Source organism: Chinchilla lanigera, unplaced genomic scaffold (assembly GCF_000276665.1).
Source record: "Chinchilla lanigera isolate Chin_1 unplaced genomic scaffold, ChiLan1.0 scaffold00024, whole genome shotgun sequence".
NCBI lineage: Eukaryota > Metazoa > Chordata > Mammalia > Rodentia > Chinchillidae > Chinchilla > Chinchilla lanigera.
Window position 1 is genome coordinate 3,671,303 of NW_004955425.1, and position 25,879 is coordinate 3,697,181.

Sequence of the window (25,879 nt, forward strand, 5' to 3'; positions counted from 1 at the left end):
TGTAGCTCAGTGCAAAGATCCTGAGTTTAATACCCAGTGTTGTAAAAATCAAAAACAAAAACAAAATACACACAAATTAGCTAAAGCCAGTAATAAGATGTAAAGAACATTCTAAGGTTACACAAAAGTTAACCCTTCAGGCCCAGAAGCCTGAATGGAAATGGGACAAAGCAAGTGACTGAAGATTTGTCAGTAGACCCCTGCCATGTGGAATCCTTGGCCAGAAGGGTAGATGGGGGTTACGTGGCAACAGAGTACAGACTGAGAACAAATCAGCTTTATGCAACCCGAGTTACTAGCGACTGGTAATAGACCTGCTGTTCAGATAACTGCGTGGCTGGGATGGACAGAACATGAGAAAACAACTCTTTTAAAATGTACATGAAAGTCATGAGCAAGAGCACTGTGGCGAGCAACCTCAAGTCGGGGGCCTCCTGTTTCCCCAGCCCTCTCCCCATCCCAACCACCACGCTGGGCCTTCAGATGCTTTGCTTCCCTTCTTCCTCTTTGTCCCAGGCCAGGAATGTGGAAGCTCTCTGCGAGTGGAGCTACCTGCATTCTGGAACATATCCTTACGGTTGTCTTCAGGCTCAGAGGCTGGCAGGAACACACTGTCTATACCCCAAGGGGCATCCTTTAGCAGATGGCCCAGTTCCTACTCATAGCATCCTACAGCTTGTGGCAGATCTCCATTGGCCTGCAATTTAACCCTTGTAGATACAAGGATTCAGTGCGTTTTGTGGAGGCAGATTTTCAGTTGTGTTATGCTTCAACTCTTCCTTCTCAGACGATTTTTTGCTTACAGGGAAACTCTCTAAATAATTTTCAATTGTAGTGTCTTCTGACTTCCTGTACTATTCTTGAGTGTTGCTATGGTCAATATGAAGTCATTGGCTGTTAGCCCCGGGAAGCTCCACACTGAACGCTCTCTGATAACATGTTTCTGCTTCCTCAAACATAGTGAGATCACAGGGTGCATTCAGAAAATTTGGCTCCTTCTCTATAACTTCATTTTTATAGTTAATAAGTAAGGCCCTTAACTTTTCAATCTTCTCTCTATCTCCTTTGGTTTCAGATTCACCTGTATTCTGCATTTGTTTGATTTTTTCCTTGTAGCAGTACATAATATGGTAATAGAGGTAGCTATTGTTTGGGGTGGAGTCCAAGGCCCTTAGAAAGAGTTCAATAGCTTTGTCTAGGTTGCCGTTTTTTTTGTAAAATTTGGCTGCACTTTGAAGGACATCTGTTTGCTGAGGAGACTTCTCCAGGGCCTCTTCAATCAGTCGCTCCCCTTCAGGTCCTTCATTGATTTTCTGCAGTTTCAGGGCCAAGAGAACTTTGACATACTGGTTCTCAGGACTCAGCTCAATAGCCTGCTTCAGAGCACTGACAGAGAACTGCTTCCGTGGATTATGATCCAGGTGGTACATTGCAATTGCTAGTCCAGAGGAGAATTCTGGGTTGTCAGGTTTCTCTTCCAGAGCCTTCTCAAAACACATCTTAGCCCTTTCAGTTCTTCCACACTTCAACAGTGTCCATCCCTCCTCAGAGTCAAGCTCAGGACATTCAATACTGTAAGGATTTGAAAACTTCACACAGACCTGTTTCACCTTGTCAACGTAAGCCTGAGCATCTTTAAGCTGGCCCAGGTGATAGTAGATCCATGCATAGTTTCCCCAGGTGACCAGACTGCAGATTTCTGCTTGCTCAGCATGTTCTTGCTGGATTAACTCTTCAGCTTGCTGTAAGCATTGCAGGGCTGCCTCGTTTTGACCTTGTAGATGCTTCAGGTAGGCCAACAAGTTGTACATTGTGGCTTTGAATTCGGTGCTTAGCAACTGAATCTGGTTACACACTCTGTCTTCTAGATGAATTAGGATATCCTTTTCCTTGAATAAATTCCAGGTGAAGTGGCATTTTAGCTGTGGAAGGATTCTCTCCAATGAGTTCTTAGTGACCGTACTGCAGAGAAAATATACAGAGTCACTGTGATGTGCACCTGCCAAGCATTGTACCCTTTAACAGTTAAATTTACATATCAACTTAACTGAGCTATAGGACAGTTAGATATCGGGTTGTAAACTAGCAATGTTCCTGGGGGTCAGACAGCCCTGTGAGGCACAAGGCTCTCGGAAGTCCCAGCTCTGACATACTGTACCTGTTGAATGAGTAATCTTTGCTTTATGTCAACGTCCTTCCCATGCCTCCTACATTTCACCCACTCTGTGCTTCGTCTCCTCACATTACACACTGCTTCTACAAGCCAGGAATTCTCAGACTTTGGTGTACAGATGAAGTACCTGTGGTCCTTTTCAAATACCTCACTCCCAATTCAGATCTACTGAATCAGGATTTCAGAATGCTCAGGAATTTGCATTTTAATGGAGCACTCAGGATACTGGGATGCAGGTCATCTGAAAAACACAGTTTGAAAGACTGTGACAGATTCTCCCTGTTCCTAGTTCACAGGAAAATCTAGCATGTCAATAAGAAGATGGCTCAGGCAAACATACTACCAAATTCTGTAGAAGCAAAACTTCAAAGTCAATATAACTTCATCATAACATGGAGTTTGGCAGGGCTAAACTAGCCATCAACATATTTGCTGAGAGGTGAGCATGTAATTAACATAATGCACCAAATTCTATAAACTTCTGATTTAGTCTTTCTCTAAGAAATTAAAGAAGGACTTGCACCTCCTTGAGTTTCCTCCAGGTTCCAGCCTTCATTGAGAAGATCATGCCTGAAAACATTAGAACATGCTTCCCTGGAGGCACTCTCACTATAATGCAGTCTCTTCCCTGCTCTTAGCTTCCACGTGCCTCAGAGTCCTTATGCTGCCTGATGGGAAAGCAGAAAGTGCCACACAAATAGAAACATGAGTGGGTAAAGCAGCTTCATGATTGACTTAGACAAATCCCTATTTAATCTCTAAGCAAGGAATGAAAGACAGTAAGTAACTGAGCAAATGTAACAGAGATTTGGAGCAAATGTAACAGAGATTTGGAGCATGCCTTTCTTAAAAGCACTGACTCTTCACTTGGACCTACAGATCTTACTAAGGTCTGCACGTAGACATGTTAATCATTAAGGACTCTCTGTCTAAATAGTGATACTGAAGGATTGATTTGTCCTAAGTTTACCTCTCTCATCCTCCACAAAGTCTGAAGATAGCAAAATAAGAGCAACTAAACTATTCTCAAGATTCCAGAAACAGTGAGTCTTGAAGGAAGATCACCATGAGACTGCCTTCCTGAACAGGAGCAATCATCTCACATTGGAAACTGGATCACCCCCCAAAGCAATGATGGCTTCCCCTGGAGAACCTCACGGAACCAGGGCTGAGGTAATGTTCAACCAGACCACAGCGTGGCCAAGACTGTCTCACTATGGACACTTCTTACCCTGTGCTTTTATTTCTTGCTCTATACAAAACCAAAACTCTCCTTAGCACCAGCAAGACACACTGTATTTTAGTGTACTGGTCTTCCTGCTTCCCCTTGTGGTCACACTGAGTAAAGGCACCTTTCTTGTTTCATCAGCCCTCTTGTTTCTAATTGGACTCTCAAGGCTGCTGGTGGCAAAACCTGGTCTGTTGGGACCTCATGAGTCAGGCTACGGGCCTAGGACTCTGATAACAGAAATTGTCAAAGCAAGTTTCTCAGTGAGACCCTGGAAGACTCTCAGAGCTGGCAGTCCTGTGGTTATTTGCCCCTTTGGTGTTGCTTGGCACTGCTGAGGAAGAGAAAAGCAACGTGCTTCTGCCCCTACAGAGCACCTTGATATGGGTTTCAGGTCTGCACATTCCAGAGGGTCCCCTCAGGCCTCCTGGACTAAGTGGCTCTTCACACACCGGAGCACAAGACATTGCAAAGCATCTTGTGAAGGCTGCCTACTAAGGCACGGGGAGGAGTCTGGGTTTCTGGTCAACCTACTCATGTAGACAGTTTCCATCTCTTTTGAACAGGAGCCCATTATACAAAATGGTAACTTGAGATATTTGACAGTGAATTCCTTTCACTCATCCCATCCTCAAATATGACTTTGCAGAGCATTTGAAAGTTACTGGGGCTAAAGTGGGACAGCTAATCTTCCATACCTCCCTCTGTGCACTGCAATAAGATCCTTAGGCAACTGACTGACCCCCTCAGTCATTTCCTATAGGTCTTGTGGGACAAGTGCATTTTTCTCTTAGTTGTCCCAGAGACTGTTCCAATGGCAGAATTCTTAGAAGAACTCTATATGCTTTTTTTAGAAAAACAAGTTTTCTGAGATTATAGTTTACATACCTTAAAATGCATCCACTTATGTTACAGTTTGATGAGTTCTAACAAATGTTTATACCCATGTAAACGTATAGGCTATTCCTATCATTCTGAGAGATTACCTTGCATGTCTTGCTACTCTACCCCCACCATCTTTGGGCAAACACTGGTCTGCTTTCTATCACTTAAAACTAGGCCAGTGTTATATCAGAGATTAAGTAATTATATTTTTGAGAAGAAATTTTGTTCTGCTGCTTACAAGCATTCAGCACAGTGAAATAAAACTTTAAACGTTGATTTTTTTTCATATAAGATAAAAATTAAAATGCCCTTCTGTTTAAATTGTTTTTTCCACTTTCAACTTGAAGAGAGCAAGTATTTCAGATCTACATGAGTTGGGTGGGCCATATGGATTCCATCATCCATGATTTCTACTAAAAATAAATGTTTCTAAAACTCACAAGAAAAAGAGACTCTGGTTTAGTCCTTACAAATAACACAATTATCTAGCTTTGAATTACAAATTTGTGCCTGGGTGGCACTAACCCTTCCTTTCATTCTACCTAACAATTCCATCCAGTGAGCAGTTCTGGGAGCTGAAGGATCCTGAGCATGCACCCCAGGAAAAAACACAGAATGAAATTAAAATCAACAAACAACTGACAAAGGTCCCAAGGGATACAGGCGTGTTGAATCTGTAATTCACAAACCTCCCTGAGTATAGTAAGAAGCTCAGCTTACAATTTGCATTCCAGAAAAAGAGTGTCAAGTATTTATGTTTCACTAACCTCATGACTGTAATCTGCCTCTCAGTTGTTCCAAAAAGCTGCAGGCCAGACTGATTTGCTCTTCAGAAATCTTCCTGGTCTGCCTGTAGTAAATGCTGAAGAGAATATATAAGGAGGAAGTAGGGGGTGGAGGGAGTGTACCAGCTGATGCTTTTGCTAGGTTTCTAAGTATTTGGCTCTTTGAAAGGAAGAGGAATCTGGAAAGTGAAACTGATTTAAAATCAGCAGGAAAAGGAAAAAGAAATCTAACATTTAAAACTACTATGACTCAGCAAAACACACTGTTCAAAACTGTGACTCTGAGATTGGAACCTGAGATGAGAAAATACACAAAGGCATCAGACTTTGGATTTAGGAGGCACCAGGAAACTTTTTTTTTGGTGGGGGGGACTACATTTTTTAATAAGGTCTCTAGGAGATTCTGATATAGGCACTTCTGGGACCACATGAGGGAAAGACTGTTCCAAAGTATTTTACTAAAAGAAATCATAGTTTTATCATGTAAATTTACTGCTGTGAGACAATGTGTGTGTAGAGTCCAGATTTAATTCTCCCTATTAGTGTTAGTAGCTCTGCAATTTTCCAGGCATCAAATCCCTGAATATAAAAGTCCATTTTATTGCACATGAAGGATAGAAAGCCAAGTATGAGAAAGATCTGCGAGTAGTTCAGCTCTCTGAGGTCTAAGGCAATCATTTCATTTACCCAGCTCTAAATGGGGAATAAGGATCAATATATTGTTGTTTAATGGGTGGATGAATAATGACTTTTTATATTTTTGTTTCTAGTATAGTTAGAAACGAAGGAGTGAGTCACTCCTAGTTTAACTGAACAATACCCAATAGTCACTCCTGCTTTCATTACCCTAAGACAGGTAGAAAATAAATGACATAAGCCTAGGAGATCACTGCTGCCCCATGGGAGAGTAGAGGCACTGAAAGAGATTCAGTGGGAGGTACCAAAAACAAGAGGCTTCTGACCTTTACACTCTGAAGGCCTGAGTTAACAGCCCTGGCACCTCTCACTGTCTGTGTTACACTTTCCTTGGCAAAGACTGGCCTCGAGCGCAACTTTTTGTGATCTCCAATGCTTACTACTTACTATTGGGTGTATGCTTGGCAGTTCTTTCCTAGTCATACGCAAGAACTTGGGCTATTATTTACTCATCCAACTGTAATACTTTGAGCTTTGAAGAAGTGATGTTACCCTAAGAGATTTAAAAATATGTGTAATATTTCCCAGCCATCTGGTAAAAATCCATAAATAAAGGAATCCTTAGATGGGAATAAGACTACTTTTGTCCTGAGGTTACACAAAGCAAAGATGCTTTGGTAGCAGAACTGGCCCAATACCAGGTTTTTCTAATGACAGAGTTTCACAAGATATTCAGTTTCAGAGATTGTTTTTCTGTTCCATGAAAATAGCCTGAACTTGGATAGGCCTGTAATTGTGCTTGTTTTACTTCACAATTTATTATCTTGTTAATAATAAAATAGTGAACCTTTATAAAAGATAGGAATTCTACCCTTATGTCACTGGCTAGCACAGTTCCTTGTGATCATGGAAATTAAAACTAAAGCAAGAGTATGAAGTTACAGGCAAAAAGCTTTAATTAAAAGCTAAGAGGAAATGAAGGGGGAGTTACCCAAGCAAAAGACAATAAGAGAACACAGAAAAGGTCTTCAGTTTGAGAAAGTGAAAGGTGTAAATGTCAACAGAGCTGAATCAGAGTGTCTGCAAGCAAAGGACCTACTAGGGCCAGTTTTGTGGAGTGCTCACGGGCTGGGCTCCAGTCAGTTATGATCTCAGTCTAGTTTCACAGCCCCAGAGGAGTCCTCATGATCTGAGGGACAATTTAGTCATGTGAGGTGATGTTAGGTTTATTGCAGTGAAGATTTCTGGGTGCAGCTCTTATTCTGGTGTCCTCAGACCTGTGGGGTAATATGATAAGCTAGGTATATTTAAGCTAGTAAGCTTTGCTTTGCCAACATTTAAGTAGATCTTCCCTAAAGGACTAACATGCCTACATGTAGAACTGACCCAGAGTTTTATAAAATGAAGGCCACGCTTTGTTCTCTGTCTATTGGGCATCTATAGGCATAAGTGAAGAGTCATGATTTTTAGCAAAACCATCTTTAAGTCTTTGTCTATCTCAGAAGAAAACACAAATTGTGCTTTTAATGAGTAATGGGTTAATGGCCCAGATGTTTGTTTGTCTCCTGTCTTTATAGCAGACTCTAACCAGGTCAGTTAGACTGAAGTAAGAAGTGCCTTTGCATTTTGCCTGTGGTTTCAAAGGTTCTACTTACTACAGGCACAAAAAGTATACATTTTTAAAGAGTACATGTATCTCTGTTACTTAGAATTCAGTGCTTGGCACAGTGGGATATCAAATCTTAAATATTCAGTCCAAGGAGAACTTATCTCTATCTTTTGCCTTCTTTTTTCAGATCAAAAGAAAATTTTATTTGAAACATTTGTGCATTGGGAGGGTGCTGATGTTAGGGAGAGGCTCTGCTTTGGAGGGTAGCAAGGGTCTGGGTGTTACAAGTGAAGATCAGAGAAGAGACAAACTAAACTGGTCAATGTCTCTCTCTTCCCAGAATACAGTAGATTGTAATATAATGGAGAATTATTTTCTAGTACAGTAACACCAACTCCCCATTTTCTTTCTTCTTTTTTTATTCTAATTCCTTGCTGAAGAGATACTCATAAATTCACCCCTGTATTTGTTACAACTATATATGGTGGCTGAATAACATTATTCATTGTTTAGACATTCATACTGCTTTTCCCCCTTTGTAGAAAAATTTATTACATTTCATTCTAGTGTAATAAAAATCTTTGTTCTCACAGGGAGGCATAAAAAAGAAAGTGTACACTTCATGAAAATTGCTAATTAATAGAAACGCTTAAAAACACATGTATCCCTAAGACTGCTTTTTTCAGAAGATTTCTGTAGGTTTGGCATTTTCTTGGTTCTTAGCTGTAGTTGTTCCTTATATCACATTGTATAACCCACTTTTATCTACATTGAAGATAATATAAGGTGGACAGTATTCAGAGATCTAACTTAGGCTCTTTCTTGTTTTTTTTTTTTTTTTTCTTCTTCCGGTACTGAGAATCAAACTCACGACCTTGTGCTTGCCAGGCAGGCTCTGTGCTGCTAAGCTAAATCCCCAGCCCCAAAATTTACTTTTTTTTTTTTTTTTTTGTACTGGGAACCAAACTTATGACCTCAGGCTTGCCAGGAAAGCGTTTATGCCACTGAGCTACATTCCTAGCTCTTAGGCTCTTTCTTGATTTTATGAATCTTGATCAATACAGAAGAAACAAACTTTTTAAGCATTGGGGTAAAAACACATTTCAAGTGCTTGACACTGCTTAGCAAGTAATCTTGGAAGATTTGAAGAAGCAAAAACCTGTCTATCCTGGAAGGATAAGTGAAGTTGCAAGATGTGAAAAGCATTATCTTGCTCAAGAAGGCGCAAGGTAGGGATGAATCTTCCTGGTAATGTGTTTGAGATCAGTATTAGTGCAATTTTTAACCTCCTTTAAGACCTTTTGGTGTTCTATACCCAAGCTCATAGCAACAAGAAGATGAACGAAAGGTAACTTCAAGATGACCTTCGTGATACCAGACACAAAGCAATCACTTTTCAGCATGCAGAAAACTTTCATCCAAAGGAAATGAAATTAGTATGTTGAAGAGATATCTGCATTACCATTTTCATATATATATATATATATATATATATATATATATATATATAAAATCAAAAAAGTATACACTCTTCAGGAAAAGGAAAAAACAGTATTTTTTTTCAACATATGGTATTATATGGTATTACTCTTATATGGGGGATCCTAGAGAATGTCATATATTGCAGAAAACCAACTATGTTGTTAGACATTAGAGAAAAAAATTGAAAATGCATGTGCAGCAATCTCAGTGACCAAGGTTACCCAGGAAGCAGTTCACTGTACTAATAAAAGTCTGAAGCATTTTCAAGATTTAGCTATTACAAACTGTCCTGCTATAAACATGGGTGCCATATTGCTGTGGTGTGATGTTTTAATTTCTTCTTGAAAAATACCCAGAAGGGGAATGACTAGGTTGAATGGGACCTCTAATCCTAGTTTTTGAGGAATCTCCACACTGATTTCCACAGTGGTTGTACCAGTCTCCACTCCCACCAACAATGGAGAAGGGTTACTTATTCTAGCATAATAATATTAGTTATACTAGTTATTATACTATACTGTACTAGATGTTATAATGTTTATTATATTAGTATAATAATACTAGTATAATGCTGGCCCTGCCAGCCTTTGTTATTGGTTGCTTTCCTGGTGATAGTCATTCTTTCTGGAATGAGATGGAATCTCAGTGTTGTGTTAATTTGCATTTCTAGATAAATTTGAGGCTTTTATAGGTAAATGGATGTGACTAGAGACCATACTTATAAGTGAAATAAACCAGACTTGCTTGTATAAACATTGTATTGCCATCCTGTAAGCTGAAAGAGTAAATAAGACCCAAAAGGTGCAATAAATATAGTGAAAGGGAAAGAAACTGCTCAAAAGGAAAGAACAACTGGAATGGGGAAAAGAGAAAAGAAGGAAGGGGAAAAAAGATATGTATATATACACAAGATAGCTAAGATAATTGTACTACTAATTTCTATTAGTTCATTGAAATGAACAGTTAGTGCTTATATTGCTTGATCAATTTTGCATGCCTGTATCTGGTAATCTGAGCAACTACTTTGAAGATAACAATATGCAATATAATAACCGTTGTTAATTTCCTATCATATTGCTTTGAAATTTTCATAATTTTTATTGTTTTTTCCCCCTCTCCTTAAAAAAATGTCTGGAAGTGAATGGCCACCACTTGACCCTGCACTCAAAGTCACTGCTGTGTCTGCCTATGATCTCATTCTCTGGGGGGCATACTAGATTCCACCAGGGGTGAAAATTTGGTTTAAAATGGGCTAAACAGATTTTTCCTTGGAATTTTTAACCCAAGAGTGGTTCTAGAAAGTCTTTGTTAAATTATTGAGTTAACATAAAATATAGACTAATCTGGGAAGGATGTTTCTTTTTCATTTTGTACACAGAGATGGAAAGTTATCTCTAGAAAGGAAAACTTGGAGGAAGAAGATACAGGCAGGAGGTAGGAGAATAGGGAGCAGGGTGGGGAGGAAGAAGGAGAACAAAGCCCACTGATGTCCAGTGTGTGGAAAAAGTTCAGATGTGAGAATTCCACTTTTGGACATTTTATTGACCTGTGATTCATTTATCCAAAGTCTCTTCCAGGAATATATGCTTGGACTCATTAGACTGACAAAAATTAAAAGGCAGATAGAATTCAGTATTTGTGAGGATGCCAGACATGGTGTGTCTCATGTTTCTGGTAGAACTCATGAATTGCTTTTTAATACCTGGACAAATAAACTACCTATCTAAAACCTTTACAAAAAATATTTCCACATTTAAAGTTTTTGTAGTAAGTTTCAGGTTTCCTTTATCAAAAATTAAATAACTATATTTTATGATTTTACAAAGATGTCTTAAGCTGCAGCTACAGACAGTGTATATTATTTCACTAAACCTGAAAAATGTATGTGTAAATTTGAGCTGCTAAAGCAACACTTTATGACAGATTACTAAATTTAGTTTAAAAGTAGGAAAGAGGAAAATCTTAAACTCAGTTATTTACAATGCTTATATCAGTGAGTCTCTGCTCTATAATATTTTTAATTCCAATGAAAAACATAAATTGACTCCATTTTTTTGGATATCCAGAATACTGGAAAGTCAGGGGCTGGGGATTTAGCTCAGCAGCTCAGCGCCTGTCAGGCAAGCGCAAGGTTGTGAGTTTGATCTCCGGTACCAGGAAAAAGAAAAAATACTGGAAAGTAGCAGAAAGATTTTCTAAATGTTTTTAATTGTATTAAATCCCTGTAAACTTTTTGTGCACAATGTATAGGATTCTGAAGAATCTACAGAATTTTCACACTCAGAGTAGAATTCATTTTTATTTCAAAAATGGATCCAATTCAGGAATGGCCAGAACTCAAACCCATTATATTTCGAGTAGGTGAGACATGAACTGTGTCCCTTATATTGATATGTATCATTTGTCTGTGTGGTAACCTCATTTGGAATAACAGCCATAAGACTGCTATTAAATATTGAAAAAGAAAAAAAAGAACTGTTTGGGATTTGGTTTCACAAACTTTAAACAAATCTTTCATCTATTTTTTTTTTCTAGTCTTAAATCCCATATCTAGGTAGCTAAAGGAGATGCCATGCACTGAGATTTCATATTTTCCATGTGCAAACATAGGCATATCTAGGGATTTTAGTCAGTTTCCCTTTACAGCCTCCCCCAAAAGATGAAGATTATCAGCCTGGGGGCAGCTGCACTATAAATCATAAGGAAATTTTCTTTCCTAATTAGTCTAATTTAGTTCCTTTTCCAAAACAGATGGTGTGGGGAATGATGGAGGAAAGGAGGAAAGAGCAAAGTATTGTCTGTAGTTACAGCCCACAGCCCCCAGACTGGCATCCTAAATTGATTTGGCATGGCAGAGACCATAACAAAGTTCTTTCCTGTGTTTATAATCAGGATTTTAACACTTCCAGGTTTCCAGTCTCCCCCAGATGCCTGATGAGTGAATCAACTGACATGAGGTGGGGAAAGAAGATGGGATTATATCCCCAGGCCCTGGGTCTGATCTCAGCATAAAAGGGAAGCAACAAGAAAGGTTAATGAATCTTTTCACTGAGAAATAATAAGTAGTACTTGAAACAAAGATGGAAACAAAGATGGAAATTTTCACTCCATGTGTGCAAATACACCTAAAGCATCAATACTCTGAAAGTGGTAATCAAACAGAGGAATGGTGATATGTATTGAAGCAGGTTGTGGGCAATGGACATTGATGGTGTGGGTGCTGGAGCAGCACAACCAACAGGAAAAATCAGATGAGATAATTCTGACGGACCTGATCACCAGCACCCAGAAGACCCCCATTGTACACTTTTTACTTACCTTGATAAATATGTGAGGCACAGCCAAATGTCTTGTGTTGAGAGATGTAGTTAAGAAGCTCAGGATTATGAGTCAAAACTAACTTAATATGACTTCATTTATGTATTGGTCACTTGCCTGAAGCTGTGAAACAAAAAATATCTGACATGCAAAATTTAAAGCAGGAGGGGTTTATGTGGCTCATGCTCTAGAGTATTCAGTCCATGGTTGGTTAACTCCAGGACAGAAACAGAATGGTGGAAAGGCATGGCAGAAAAATGTTGCTCCACCACTGCAGCCAAGAAGCAGAGAGAAGGGAGGAATCAAGGACAAGAACTCACGCTTCCAGATCACTGCCCCAGTGACCCACCTCTTCTGACCAGGCCCCACTTCTGAACATGAGATGTGCGGAGATATTTTAGATGTAAAGCATAACAATTTGTTATCCCTGAATAGTGAAATTTCAAGAAGTGAAAAATTTATATATATTTTCTTTATTGGTTCCCAATCCTATTTCAGCTTGAAGTTCTAAAATAAATACTATTTTTTTTTTTTTTTCCAGTACCAGGAACCGAACTCACGACCTTGCGCTTGCCAGGCAGGCGCTTTGCCGCTGAGCTAAATCCCCAGCCCCTAAAATAAATACTAAGTGTAATTTCCATACATCTCTTTTCTACCCTTTCTATCCTTGTTTGTTCTAGCAAGGGATTGGTGACGTGACATGCAAAGATGAGAATTACATATCAGGTATATGGCGTGTGCCTTCTTTAGCACACACAGCTGACAGTAGTCCTCTGTCATGACCAGTATACATGCCCTTCTTATCATTCACCCAGAACACTCTTGTTTTTCTTCTCTAAGCACCAAGCCCAACAATAAACTACTCAGGCAAAGTGAACTAGACATTCCCATAAACATTCCTATCTGATGGAATGCATTAGCTATTGTGGCTGGGGTATTTGTACTTTCTGCTAGATAGCTACTGGAAAACAAGAGGGACAAGAAGTCTTCCTATATCTTTCTATTTTTAGTAGGGGACACTCCAACACACATCTGGATAGCAGCCAGGGCAAGATATAAAATAGAATCAGTGAATCAGTACACTTCCTCAGCTCACTCATTGTCAATGTGGGACAGTATGTTTGTATGTACATGGGTCCAAGGGGTAGGTGTAGAGTGTGTACAGAAGCTCTGTACTCAAAGATACAGAGAAAACTTTGTTCTATTCTCTGGTTCAATAAGTTAGCTTCTTGTTGCTATGACCAAGTACCTGAGAAAAACAACTTAAAGGGCGAAAAATTTATTTTGGCTTATAGTTTCAGAGGTTTCAGTCCATAGTCTATTGGTTCCATTGCTGTAGGCCTGAAGTAAGGCAAAAACATCATGGTAGTAGGACATGGTGGAGGAACTGCTTAATTCATGGCAGCCAGGAAGCAGAGTGAAAGAGAGATAAAAATAAAGAACTAGAGAAAAAGGAGCCAGAGATTAGATATCATCCTTAAAGTTTCCACCCCTATGATCCATGGCCTTTAACTAGGCCTCACCGCCTGTTTCCCTCACCTCCCATTAATACCTTTAAACAAGGGACTCAAGAGTGTATTAATCTACTGATGAATTTAAAGTGCTTATGACCCAATTTTTTCCTCAAAGTCCCTCAGCAACTCAGCTTCAGCACAATGAACATTTTGGGGGTCATATAGTGTCTAAATTATAACAGTGGATGTTATATGAGTCAGTCTGGATTATTTACATCAGTTCATACTCAATAAAACATTTTATTTATCAGCACTTGAGCCTAAAAGACTTAACACACAGCCAAAGTGCAGACAAACCAGAACACTACTTTATGTTATATCACATGTGAGTTATTTATTAATAAAACTATCACCTTTTTCAGGAATTCAAATTGTGCACACTGATAATCTCAAATGCATACAATGTTACTTCTAATATAGAAAACAAGAAATATTTTTGCCATACTTCAAATTTTAATTGTTTTTTAAAAATTTCATTTTATATAGTTTTAATTGCTTAATAACAAATGTTTATATAAATTTAAATGTGAGCTAATTTCAATAGACAACAATGTTCCAACCCAAGCAGTAGCTGATGGTCTCAGGCAGGGTCAGCTGACCCTATTTTGTTCTTACTACCCTCATGTCTAGGCCATTAAATATCTACCTAGAAAATCACAACCATCACAAGCATATCATCAATTTTGTGGTTGCTCAGAAGATTTTTCAAAGTTGAAAGTAGTGTTTATGTCACTTAGTATGCACAATTTCTAATGGGGGAAAAGCCTCAACCTCCAGTCAATGTTATTTCCCAAGACCTTCTATGAGGCTCTTAGTTACCAAATTATTCTCTAATTCAGCTACTTTCCCATTGTCTCAAACCTGGGTTCATCAAAAATTTTTTGGAGAAAACTAGACTCCCTTTTACAAAGAAATTTTACTAATAGTACCTTCAAACATGAAAATTTCTCCATGTGATCACAATCTACAGAAATAAATCAGCATTCCATTCTCTCTTTTGCCTATCTCTACTGAGGAAACATTTATTTTAGTATACAAGTTCTGAAGAACTATATGTTTTAGTTTCTAGTGTATTGTACGGTATCCCCTTTTCTTTTTTATATGCTGTAGTACAGTTTCAGAGAGGGTAGAGTGAAGACAAAGTCACCCCAGGGTGCTTCCTGAAAGTCAAGTACTGTGGCCGCCAAACTCCATTGGTTCTGCTAGGTCTGTCTCTTCAAGATTTGGCATGTTCTCTGCTCTTTTTCAAACCAGGTTGCAAACCCAGTTAATGTGACAATTGAGCTCATTTTGGTTGAGGCACTCAAGATGGAAGATCGGCTGGGGAGGAAGAGTAAGGAGACTGTGTGTGTGTGTGTGTGTGTGTGTCTTAGAGACAGACAGAGTGGGGAGGGAGGGAGAGAGAGAGAAAGAGCACACAGCCCTATATTGACAACTTTAATCTCTCAGCATTTTCATGAACACAGCACCTTACTATCTATGCAAAGCCAACCTATACAGAACCTAAAATGACTCCACAGATGGGAAGATATTACAGAGGTGAAAAATCAGTCAACCCCTGACACAGCAGGGTTTCCCCATAACCTTGATCCAGTACTGTGGCCAGTGCATTAGTCCACACTTATGCTGGATCAGTTACATATTTTGGATACCAACTTGCTGGAAAGGTTTCAAACCCCTTCCAGTAGTAGTCCGGTGGGCATTTTCTTCCTGTTCCTCACTCTACGTCTAATCTAGAGATGCTGAAACAATGAAGTTTTGAGGCCAAATCTCTCTTCAAGTCTTTGTCTTCTTGTGTTTCTCCATTCAGCTCCCGAAGAAAGGCCAAGAGATCCAAAGCTTCAGAATCAGCTTCATTTCTAGAAAGTCGGTTTTTTGCAATTTTTTGCAATTTGACTTTCATCTTTGCTCTCTCCTTTGATTCCACGTTAATTTTCACACCCTCCATAAAATGGTGGATGGCCTTGTCTGCACATTTCATCTGATACAGCTGAAAATTGCCATACCGCAGATGGAGCGCTTGTTTAGCTACAGGAGTGAGCTCCTGGCTGAATTCTTTTTGGAAGTAACACTCTGCTTCCTCATAGTAACCTGCTTTCGTGTACTGACCAGCTATAGCATAGAGACTGGCCATGGTGGAATAGATACAGCTGAAATTCCCACTGTTCTCACTGGCTTCCTTTAAATGCCTCACAGCCAGTTCTATTTGTTTCAGTAACTTCTCTCTTTCCTCGTATATTTCCTTCTCTCCTGTCTCCAGTAATTGGAGGACTTGTGACCTATAGCAGCTCCCAATTTGGTAATGCAAGTAGGGGTTGTGTGGCATGATTTCTAAAGCCTTTCTAAGCTGTTTTATGGTTTCATCCCAGGCACATTTATTTCGGTAAAACCTTGCTGCGCTTCGCAGTACATCGGTTGCATGTGGGGCTTCCTTTAAGGCTTCTTCAACCAACCTCTCTCCTTCATCTCCTGTATCCTTGTCCTTCACCCTTTGAAGTTTCAGAGCCAAGAGAGTTTTAATATACTGGTTGTCAGGATTCAGTCTGATGGCTTTCCTCAGAGGATCAGTGGGGTCCTGAGATGGCGGCCAGTGGTCCAAACGGGAGCACGCAATGGCCCAGCCAGAGGTGAATTCGGGATTTTTTGGTTTCTTTTCCAAAGCCTTCTCAAAACACACCTTTGCCCTTTCATTTCGTTTTATTGTAGACTTCAGCCGTGCCCACCCTTCTTCACCATCAAGCTCAGGGCTCTCAATTCTATAGGGACTGGAAAATTCCGCACAGACCTGTTTCACCTTGTCCACGTAAGTCTGAGCATCTTCGAGCTGGCCCAGGTGATAGTAGATCCATGCATAGTTTCCCCAGGTGACCAGACTTCGGATTTTTGCTTGGCCAGCATGTTCTTGCTTGATTATCTCTTCAGCCTGCTTTAAGCATTGCAGGGCTGCCTCGTTTTGGCCTCGGCGGTGCTTTATGTAGGCTGATATGTTAAGCATTGTGGCTTTAAATTCGCTATTCTGAAATTCATCCTTGTGCAATACTCTGTCCTCAAACTCATCCAAGGACCTTTCCCCTATCAAGTCCCAGGTGAAATGACATTTTAATTGCCGTAGGCTGCTCTCCAAGGAATTTTCAGTGGCCTCACTGTAGGGACAAAAGAGAAAGATGGGCACTTTGAGACACAGCACAGATTCATCTGTAGAGAAACAAGATCACAGAAAACAAAACTGTTTTCCTAAATCCAAGAGAAACACATTCTCCCCTTTTGTTTCTTCAACTGCTTTGGTATATGTATTAATTCCTGTGTGGCAAAACAAGAATATTGGGACCACAGGCAGCAGCAGAATTACAGAGCAGGAGGTGGCTCAGTGTGAGCCTGAGGGGCAGTTTTCATAAATAAGATGACTTTTATGGGTAGCTCTGGTTCTGCTAGAGGGTCTCTTCAGGGCTTGCTAAATCTGTGGGAGATTATTTCAGCAGAGGTTTGCTTTCATTTATGTAATTTTTAGAACAGTTGTAAGTCTATTTAATTACTGTTTACTTGTTTTTCCTTCTTAGTATATTTACTTTTATATTTTTAAAATCTTAACTTTACAGTTTTCTAATCTTTTGTTATTTTGCCATGCCGATTTTCATTTCCTTGTTATTGCTCTGAACTTCAGCACTGTTATATCTTCTGTATTCTTTGTTGTCTTTTGTTTGTTTTTCTGTCTGGTTTTGTGTTTTGAAACAGTGCCTCACCGTGCAGTTTGGGCTGCTTTCAGACTCTCTATGCAGTCCAGGGTAGACTTCAACTCATGATCCTCCTGTCTCAGCCTCCTGAGAGCCAGTATTACAGTATGTGCCATCAGACCTGGCATCTTCTATATTTTTAACTCCTTAGCTTTCCTTTATTTATACTTTATTTATTTATTTTTTTACTTTCTATTTCCTCTAATTATTTTGGCTTTTAATACATCCTTGGTAGGTTTTATTGCACAGCAAACTTTTTGAGCTTTTATCAAATTGGTTTTGCCTTATCTCTTTTTTTAACATTATACATTCTCACTTTTGCCATGGAATTTTTCTACTTCAACCACTTAAGTCCTGTTTTCAACCATTCTTAAATTTTACTCATTCCCTTTGCTTTTGTAGTATTCTCTTAACTTTGCTATTATAACATGTATTAGCAATGTCTTGAATTTTTATTTTGAAATGAAATATAATCATTTATTTCTCCCTTCTAATTCTTAGTCTAGTAATTTCAATGTTTAATGTGAGTTGATTTATTAATAATTTTGTATCTCTAGCTAATTTTATTGGTATTTTCTTTTTCTTTGCTAGGACTTCTTTTTCTAATAGGAGAGGAGAAGGATGGCTGGAGGAGAGGCTAGCAGGCAGTTAGCTCCTTTTATTATGGGAGGAGTTCTGCTTCCTTTAGGGTGGTCATATAATTCTCCTCAAAGATTTTCCATTCCCTGAAAGATTCCCTTCACTGTTGATGCTGTAAATAAGTAGATAAGCAACAACAACAAAAGCTAGCAAATACACAAATAAACCAAAAATATGTTCTGTCTGCATTGCAGTCCCTGAAATGTTGCCATTTTCTCACTTAAAATTTTTCATTGTATCTACACATCAACCCATTTAGCAGGAGAAAGATAGTCTAAATTATGTGCATTGTGATGCATGCAACAAATAGAGGTCTGGAAGGTCAAGCAAAGCAGCAAGGATTACTTCTGAAATGTATATCTAGATGGAAGACAGCACTCTCTCTATTTCTACTTGCCCCATCTCTTGTACTTTTCAATGTCACGCCTCCCCCAGGCACACACATTTTGATTGGGCCAAGGTTGGGCCAAGCTGGAAATGAAACTAAGACGGGGGAAGGGAGCCTGAGCAGAGAGGTTCATGTGTTAGGAGCAGTGGCCTGCACACTGGGCATCTGATGGTGACCTTATTCTGTAGGAATTGTCATACCCTATTCTGCATGCTGCTGAGAGTGTGATCAGATGCAGAGGGAGAGCTCACAGGGTCCTGAGTCCACCCTGTTCCATCCTAGTCTTCAAGTCCTTGCAGACCTGCCTTTAGATCATGTGAGATCCACATGATAAACCTTAAGTCAGTTTCTGATCATCTCTATTTCTGAGGACTGAACTACCATCAGAGTACACAAAAAATAAATATAGGGGAAAATGGGCTGGGAGTTTTACTGTCCTAGGCAGGTCTGGGCAAAGAGCAAGTAGTAACTACCTCCAGGGGAAGAAGCCCAGGAGAGAGCTTGACTTGGTATCTGGCATCCTAGTGACAGCATCCTCCCCTTGAGAAGCTCATGTCCAATCTGAGGTGCTTCCCTTCTCCATGAGGTTACAGAAAGATGCTCATAGCACATGAACTCTTTTGCTGCCACTTTCATAAAAGAAACAGAGTGATGGAATGGAGCTTATCTCCAGAGCTGAGTGTAGTTGTACAATGGCTATAATCCCTACTATTTGGGAGGTTGAGGCAAGTTTGAGGCCAGCCTGGGCAATTTAGTGAAGCCATCTCAAAATAAAAAGGGCTATGGATGAGCTTAGTAGAGCATCCTTGGGTGCAGTCCCCAGTAATGAATAAACAAGACAAAATATGGTCAACTGTACATCGATAGGCTACAGACATTTAGTATATACCTTTATGTAGAATTCCTTTGAATACCCATTTGAAAGTCATCTACTTTCACTGCTTGACCTTGGCTGTTTATTTCCACTCATAAGTCAGTAAACCTGGTCTCTGATATTTGCTTCCTGGGCTCCGAGTTGTGAGACTTGTGTTCCTATTGACTCTCACAGTTCCAATACTTTATACTGCAACAATAACTTCACCTATTTCTTGTCTGGAAGAGAGCCACAGTAACACTATTCACCAGGCTCAAACGGGCCGCCACAGTGTCCTGGAGCAGTCTCAGCATCACCGAGGAGGCTAATTGAAATGTGCAACCTCAGATCTCAGCCCAGTCTAATAATCATATTCTAGGGTGGTGGGCGGGAGGGGCTGAGCCTAGGAATCAGTCTCTTGTAAAGTTCTAAAGATGATTCTTATGCACACTTAAGTTTGAGAACTGTTGTCTAAAGCATAGAGGGAATACTCCAAGGAAAGACCCTATAACTTTAGCTTCAAGGGAAAGTGAGAGAGGGACTGATTGAATTTTATTGTTAAAAAAAGATTCTAACATAAGACCATGCTAAAAAGATTCTAAAGTTTCTAAAGTTTTTCAAAATTCTGAATGACTACAAAAACACACATCTACAAACATCTCAAACCTTGTTTTCCTCCATCAGGTAGATACAGACCCTAGTAGAAAGATATGACTTCAAGAAGGAGATCAAGAGCCTTACAGAAGGAAAGCAATCCAAACTAACCACTAGGGCAAGTATGGCCAGATTCCAAACCTCTTAAGACCAAGCCTTAAGCAAACAGGTCCAGTTACTGACTCTCAAACTGGAGAAAACAGAAAGTTCTCTTACTTCCCAATGGGTGAACACTTCCTCTCTAGGGCAATCTTAGTTTCTAGTGGACAAGTAGATTTTAGAAGTAAGCACTATTTTCTCCATGCAGTCCATCTCTAATGCATACTTCCAGTAAAAGTACTCTAGCCAATTAATTTTTTTTTTTTTTTCTGTACTGGGGATTGAGCCTAGGGCCTTCACCCTGAGGTGCATCCTCAGCCTTTATTTATTTTTCTATTTGAGACAGGGTCTCACTAAAAGTTGTTAAATTGCCCAGGCTGAAGCTAAATTTGCTATCTGCTTGCCTAAGCATTGCAGAGTGCTGAGATTACAGGCATACCTGCCACACCCAGCTGCAATGAGTTAAGAGGTGAAAAATGTCCGTTACTAGCCTTAATGCAAATCTGAGATGAACAAACTCCATATTAAAGAAAGTTCACTTTAGCTGAAAGCTATTCTACACACATTTTGATTTTGATTTTTTTGGTACCAAGAATCAAATTCACAACCTCACACTTGCCAGGCAGGCGCTGTGCCGCTGAGCTAAATCCTTGGCCCTCTGCATACATCCTTAATACCTACTGAAAAGACATCTTTTATCAAATAATACTTTTATTGAAAGCTTCCAACTTAATTCTTTGAAGTAGAAAGCAAAAGAGGGACAAGTCACAAGAACAATCCCCTGAGACTCATTTTACATGTACTCCCCACCCTCACCCCCAGATTGAGCCTTTCTCTGCCAGTTCCTGAATCAGACCTCCGCTCTCTGCTTTTCTAAGTGAGCAGTTCTGCAGAGGCACTCAGGAAGCTCGGCAGGAGGAAACAAATGGGCATTGATAAGACTCATTTATAGCTACAGAGTTAGAGGCATAGTAAGGCTCTAAGCAAACACTGACACAGAACTGGCCATGCTGGGGAGCATGGCTGTTACAATTTGCATTAGGTAACAAGATCCATTCTACATTTTCAGCATGACTGGAGAAGGGAGAAGCTTTACCTCATGATTGCTGTGTAGTTCTCAGCTGTGCCGAAAGGCTGCCGTTCAGGCTGCTGTGCTCTTCAGAAATTTTTCTCCTCTGCGTCCAGTAAATGCAGGAGACCCATATATATCAACTTCTGGTTTCTGTTTCTGTTTTCCGTTTCCCTGCAGCTGACTTGAACAAACAAAAACTGGAACAGGAAAGTGAAGTTCCAGGGCTCTTTCAGAAAACTGAAACTTGCATAAGAGCCAAGCCTGTGAGTGAGTCAGAGTGTACCGATGTCCTTTACCTGCAACATTGGTTCTGCGCTTCCCCAACTGAGCAGTTCTAGAGATGCCTTGAGGACCCTGGACCGTGTTACTCGGAGGAGGAAACAATGGGCATTGATAAGATATATTTCCAAAGCATCTGTGCTTGTTATTACCATGTTAATCCAGCCTCAGCCTTATAACACATAAGCCACCATACAGAACAGTTAACATCCACAGGGCCAGGATTTTAGACTGCTTCATGTGCTGTCACAGCTTCTTGCACTAATGTGTATATAGTGCACGGTACGGTAGACATTCAAAGAGTAATTTTTGCATGAGTGAACACGTGGTTCAAAGCCTGGGTGCTGATGCCAGTCTATCTGCATTTGAAATTAGGATCTATTAGTATGAGAATCTGGGGAAATTATTAAATGTCTCTGCTTTGATTGTTTCTATTAGGAACTGGGAGCAAAACTGCCACCAATTCATAGTGATGCTGAAGGATTAAAGGAGCAAGACAGTTTTTACATCTGTAGGACACAATAGATGAAACGTAACAGCAGACATCCCTGGAATACCAACAGTGAGTCCACCAACATGCATTCAAAACCACAAATACGCATTTCTTTCTCTGTTTTGTTGTGCAAGAAAAACAGAAACTCAACTGATTAATTGCAGATATCATCACTTTCTTCTTCATCTTGAGAAGATCCTGCCTGATTAGCTGCACTGGCTGAGGCAGCAGCAAGCTGGGATTGTTGGGCAGCTTGCTGCGTTTGAAGCCATCCCTGTTGGGAATTCTGCTTATTGCTGTCTAGCTTTTGCAAATAACTCCTGTTGCTGCCTCAGTGACTCTTCTTCAGGAGTGCCAAGGTTCTCCAAAGGAGAAGTAGCCTTTGTTCTTTTTAATGCTACACTCTTGCATTCTTATAAGACTTCTTTTACCTCACTGATGTAACAGCAAAAGCCCAAACTTTCTAGTGCCCTAAAAAAGAACAAAACAGTATCTATGTCTCACTGGATCAAGGCATTGAGAAGAATAAATGAATATAAACAAAGAGCTTAAAATAGAGGCTGGTCCCACAGAGGAAACAAAATCAAATATACACTATTTCAGTGTCTGGGCTGTAGGAACTAACAGTTAATACAGGTTTTTAACATGTAAGAATCTAACGTCTAAGAATCACCTAAGCAATCTGTGATATGTTTCTCACCTTTATTTTTTCTCTTCAATTTAAAAGAGTAGTGCTGGGGATATAGCTCAGTGGCACAAGTGCCTGCCTGGCAAGTACAAGGTCCTGAGTTTGATTCCTGGTACCTAAATAAATAAATAAATAAATAAATAGCCTAATAAGTGTGTAAAACCTAAACAGCTGTACTTCATGACATTAAGTTTAAAGTTGAAGTATATTTATAAAATAAAACTGCATGAAACTGGCAAATCAACACAATAGAAAATCCTTTAAAGTAGCATGAATTACTAGACATTAAGAAAATACAAAGTCCAAGAATTTATTCTTTTATTTGCCTTGCAGGATTAAACATGACAATAGTTCCAACTATTGAAACAAAATTTTGAAAATCACTGGCTGATGCCCAACAAATGAGACAGAGACAGAGAGACAGAGACACAGGGACGGAGACAGAGACAGAGACAGCAGGTTTTCAGCTTCTTGGACTGGGCTGCTTCTCATTTCCCTACCTCTCCAGACTGTAGATGGCTGTTGGGAAACTGTTCAGTCTGATTATGTAAACAAATCTAATAAATCTGCTCTTCTGTCCATTTTACTGGTTCTATTTCTGTGGAGAACCTTGACTAATGAAATACTTTTAACCACAAAGGGATTGTAATGCACATAGATTCAAGGGGAAAATTGGAAATAGCACCAGATGTCTTTGAATCAGGAAATTACACAGCCCAGGTGAAACATTCTCCAGCAAAATCAAGATTGTTGAGATAGGCTTCTCAATCTTGCAGAAAGGTATTTATCATGCATCTTTCTGCCTAGGCAGGAAAGAAACAGAAGCTGAACAACTTTAATTCCTCTACCCTTTGTTTAGGATACAGTTGTGTCCACACCCTTTGGAAACTAATTCTCACTCAAGAATCACTTTTTTATTTTGAACTACTCTTAGTTGTGCATACAAGTCCTAGTATATCAGTATAAAAAATGTACTTTTTAAATGCTGGAATAGGAAACTAGGAATACTGTGGGTTTTCTTTTGGTTTTTGGAATTTCCACTCAAGAAAACTACTAGATAGAAATGCTTTAAAGCATGACTAAAGGTACTGGATAGGGAGACAGGTAGAGACAGGTTTTATCAATGATCAATGTGTTTTAAAGTGCCTAGAAATAATTCATTTACTCTTTAGAAAGGTGAATAGCCAATGCTTGCACACAGTGCTATCACTACAGGAATGAGAAAATGTGCTGTGACTTCTGAACAGAAACGAGACAGGATAACCAACTTCTCTATTTTGAGAGAAACTTTGGGAAAGCTCAAAGTACTCTGCTTACTACCTGTATTTATGTGCCTTTTTCCTAGAATATAGGCCAAGGGCTGCTCCTGTGTCAGCTTGATTTAAAGGAAGAGATTTCTTACTCTTCCCAGAATGAGGGAAGCCATCTTGCACAGTTCCATCAGCTATAGGGTGGTATAATGCCATTCTTCTCCCAAGGGTAGCATTGTCTGGGAACTTGCTAGAAAGGCAAATTCTCAGGCCCTGACCTATACCAACTGAAGCAGCAATCTATGTTAATAAGCCTTACAGAGAACTCTAATGCATGCTACAGGCTGAGAAACTTGTGATATACTGAATGAAAGTGAAAACATTTTTACTTGAGAAACTATACTTTTCCTTGGGATGTTTTGAAAACTGATCCCTTATTTCTTTCTCTTTTTTTGTGGGGTGTGGGTGAGGGGACAGGGTCTTGCTATGTAGTTCAGGCTGGCCTGGACTCACTATGTAGTCCAGCCTGGTCTTGAACTTGTGGTGATCTTCCTGCCTCAACCTCATGAGTTCTAGGATTTGTTTTATATGTTGACCCTTTTTCTCATTTGTATTTTATTTTGACTCTCTTTTTAATTTTGAATATTTGTTTAAAATTTTGCCCATCTAGCAGAACTGGAATCTAGTAGTATTCATACCTGTTGGAGGAACGATTAGAAATCCTAATGGTTCTCTGGGACACAGCAATGAACTATAATTTGTGAATAATGTGTTTCTATCTAATAGAACATACTCTTCCATAATCATTCACAAACAGACATATGTTTAATCTTCTAAATAAACTTTGGGAAGTTATTATACTTAAAAAATAAAACAGATTCTCATTCCTATTTTTTAAAGATTGATATAGTTTGGTTAAGTGTCCACCAAAAGACCATGTGCTAAAGTTTTGGGTGTCAATCTGTGGCACTATTGAAAGATGGTGGAAACTTTTGAGGTTAGCCTAGTGGCCAGAACTTAGGTCACTGTAGGCATATCCTTTAAAGGGATTTTGGGATTGAGGTCCTTTCCTATATCTCCTTGCTTGCCAGCCACAATGAGGTGAGCAGCTTGCAAAAGCAGTGGAGCCAAGTGACCATGGACTAAATCTTCAAAACTATCAGCCACAATAAATCTTTCCGCATTTTAAGTTGATTATCACAAGTATTTTGTCAGAGTAGTGGAAAGCTGACTAAAATAAATTCAACCTGAATTCTTTCCAGTGGGATTTGAATGTTCCCTCTGAAGTCCACGTGTTGGAAACTTGACCCTCAATGTTGCATTGTTGGAGTTGGATCCTAGTGGGAGGTGTTTGGCTCATGGGTGACAATGAGGCAAAATGAATGCATTAATGCTGTTGCTGTAGGATAGAATCCTTGTAAAAAGACAAGTTCAGCTCCATTACACTCTCTCTTTTGTCTTCTCTTTACCCTTCTGACATAGGTTGACTCAGCAAGGAGGCCGTGGCCAGATTCCTCCCCTCAATCTTGGACTTCTCACCTCCAGAGCCATGAGCCAATAAACCTCTATTCATTGTACACTTTTCAGTCTGTGGTGTTCTATTCCAGCAATACACATGCACTAAGACACTTTGCAATATTAATTTCTGTGACTATAGCGAGCCCGTCTTTGCCTGGGGCCTTGATAGAGATAAGACTTTACTTCTCTATGGTCTTAACCAGAAAATAAAGTCAAACTAGTATGAAAATAGTTTGAACTCATGTCCCTGTTAGAATTCTAGGAATACTTATTTCATTTATATATAAAAAGTGCTTATGGAATACAATATGTTAGGTGTTATTCTAGGCACTTGAGATATAGAAGTACACAAAGATCTCCGTCTTCATGGAGCATACATTCCATCACGAAGAAAAGACAATAAACATAACTATGGGCTGAGTTGTAACCCTGCTATCCGCTCCCCACTCCCGAATTCCAGTGTTGAAGTCTGAATCTCCAAAGTGACTGTATGTATTTAGAAACAAAGCCCTAAAGGGAAGTAGTTAAGATAAAACAAAGTTATAATGGCAAGAACTGAAGTTGATAGTACTGATGTCCTTATAT

The 25,879-nt window shown here is 39.5% G+C and overlaps 2 protein-coding genes and 1 long non-coding RNA gene across 4 annotated transcripts; 1 reads left to right on the forward strand and 2 right to left on the reverse strand.

Annotated features, from left to right (window-relative positions):
- On the reverse strand, positions 1-21,176 carry Ifit3 (interferon-induced protein with tetratricopeptide repeats 3). Its single transcript, XM_013514858.1, is given in 3 exon segments — positions 1-701; positions 703-1,962; positions 21,091-21,176. Coding segments are annotated over 3 exon segments (1,548 nt in total). The 5' UTR covers positions 21,096-21,176; the 3' UTR covers positions 1-418.
- Positions 2,644-25,353, forward strand: LOC102017359. 2 transcript variants are annotated; one of them, XR_001234287.1, is made up of 3 exons: positions 2,644-3,346; positions 21,784-21,907; positions 25,259-25,353. It is a non-coding gene; the product is annotated as an uncharacterized LOC102017359 (long non-coding RNA). The 2 variants fall into 2 exon arrangements; XR_001234286.1 differs by lacking the exon at positions 2,644-3,346 and adding an exon at positions 21,249-21,329.
- Ifit2 (interferon-induced protein with tetratricopeptide repeats 2) lies at positions 14,324-21,180 on the reverse strand. Its single transcript, XM_005385851.2, has 2 exons — positions 21,091-21,180; positions 14,324-16,773 (listed from the first exon to the last, which is right to left on the reverse strand). The coding sequence occupies exons 1-2, from the start codon at positions 21,093-21,095 to the stop codon at positions 15,348-15,350; spliced, it is 1,431 nt and encodes a 476-aa protein (XP_005385908.1). The 5' UTR covers positions 21,096-21,180; the 3' UTR covers positions 14,324-15,347.
- Positions 25,354-25,879: the final 526 nt, after the last annotated feature.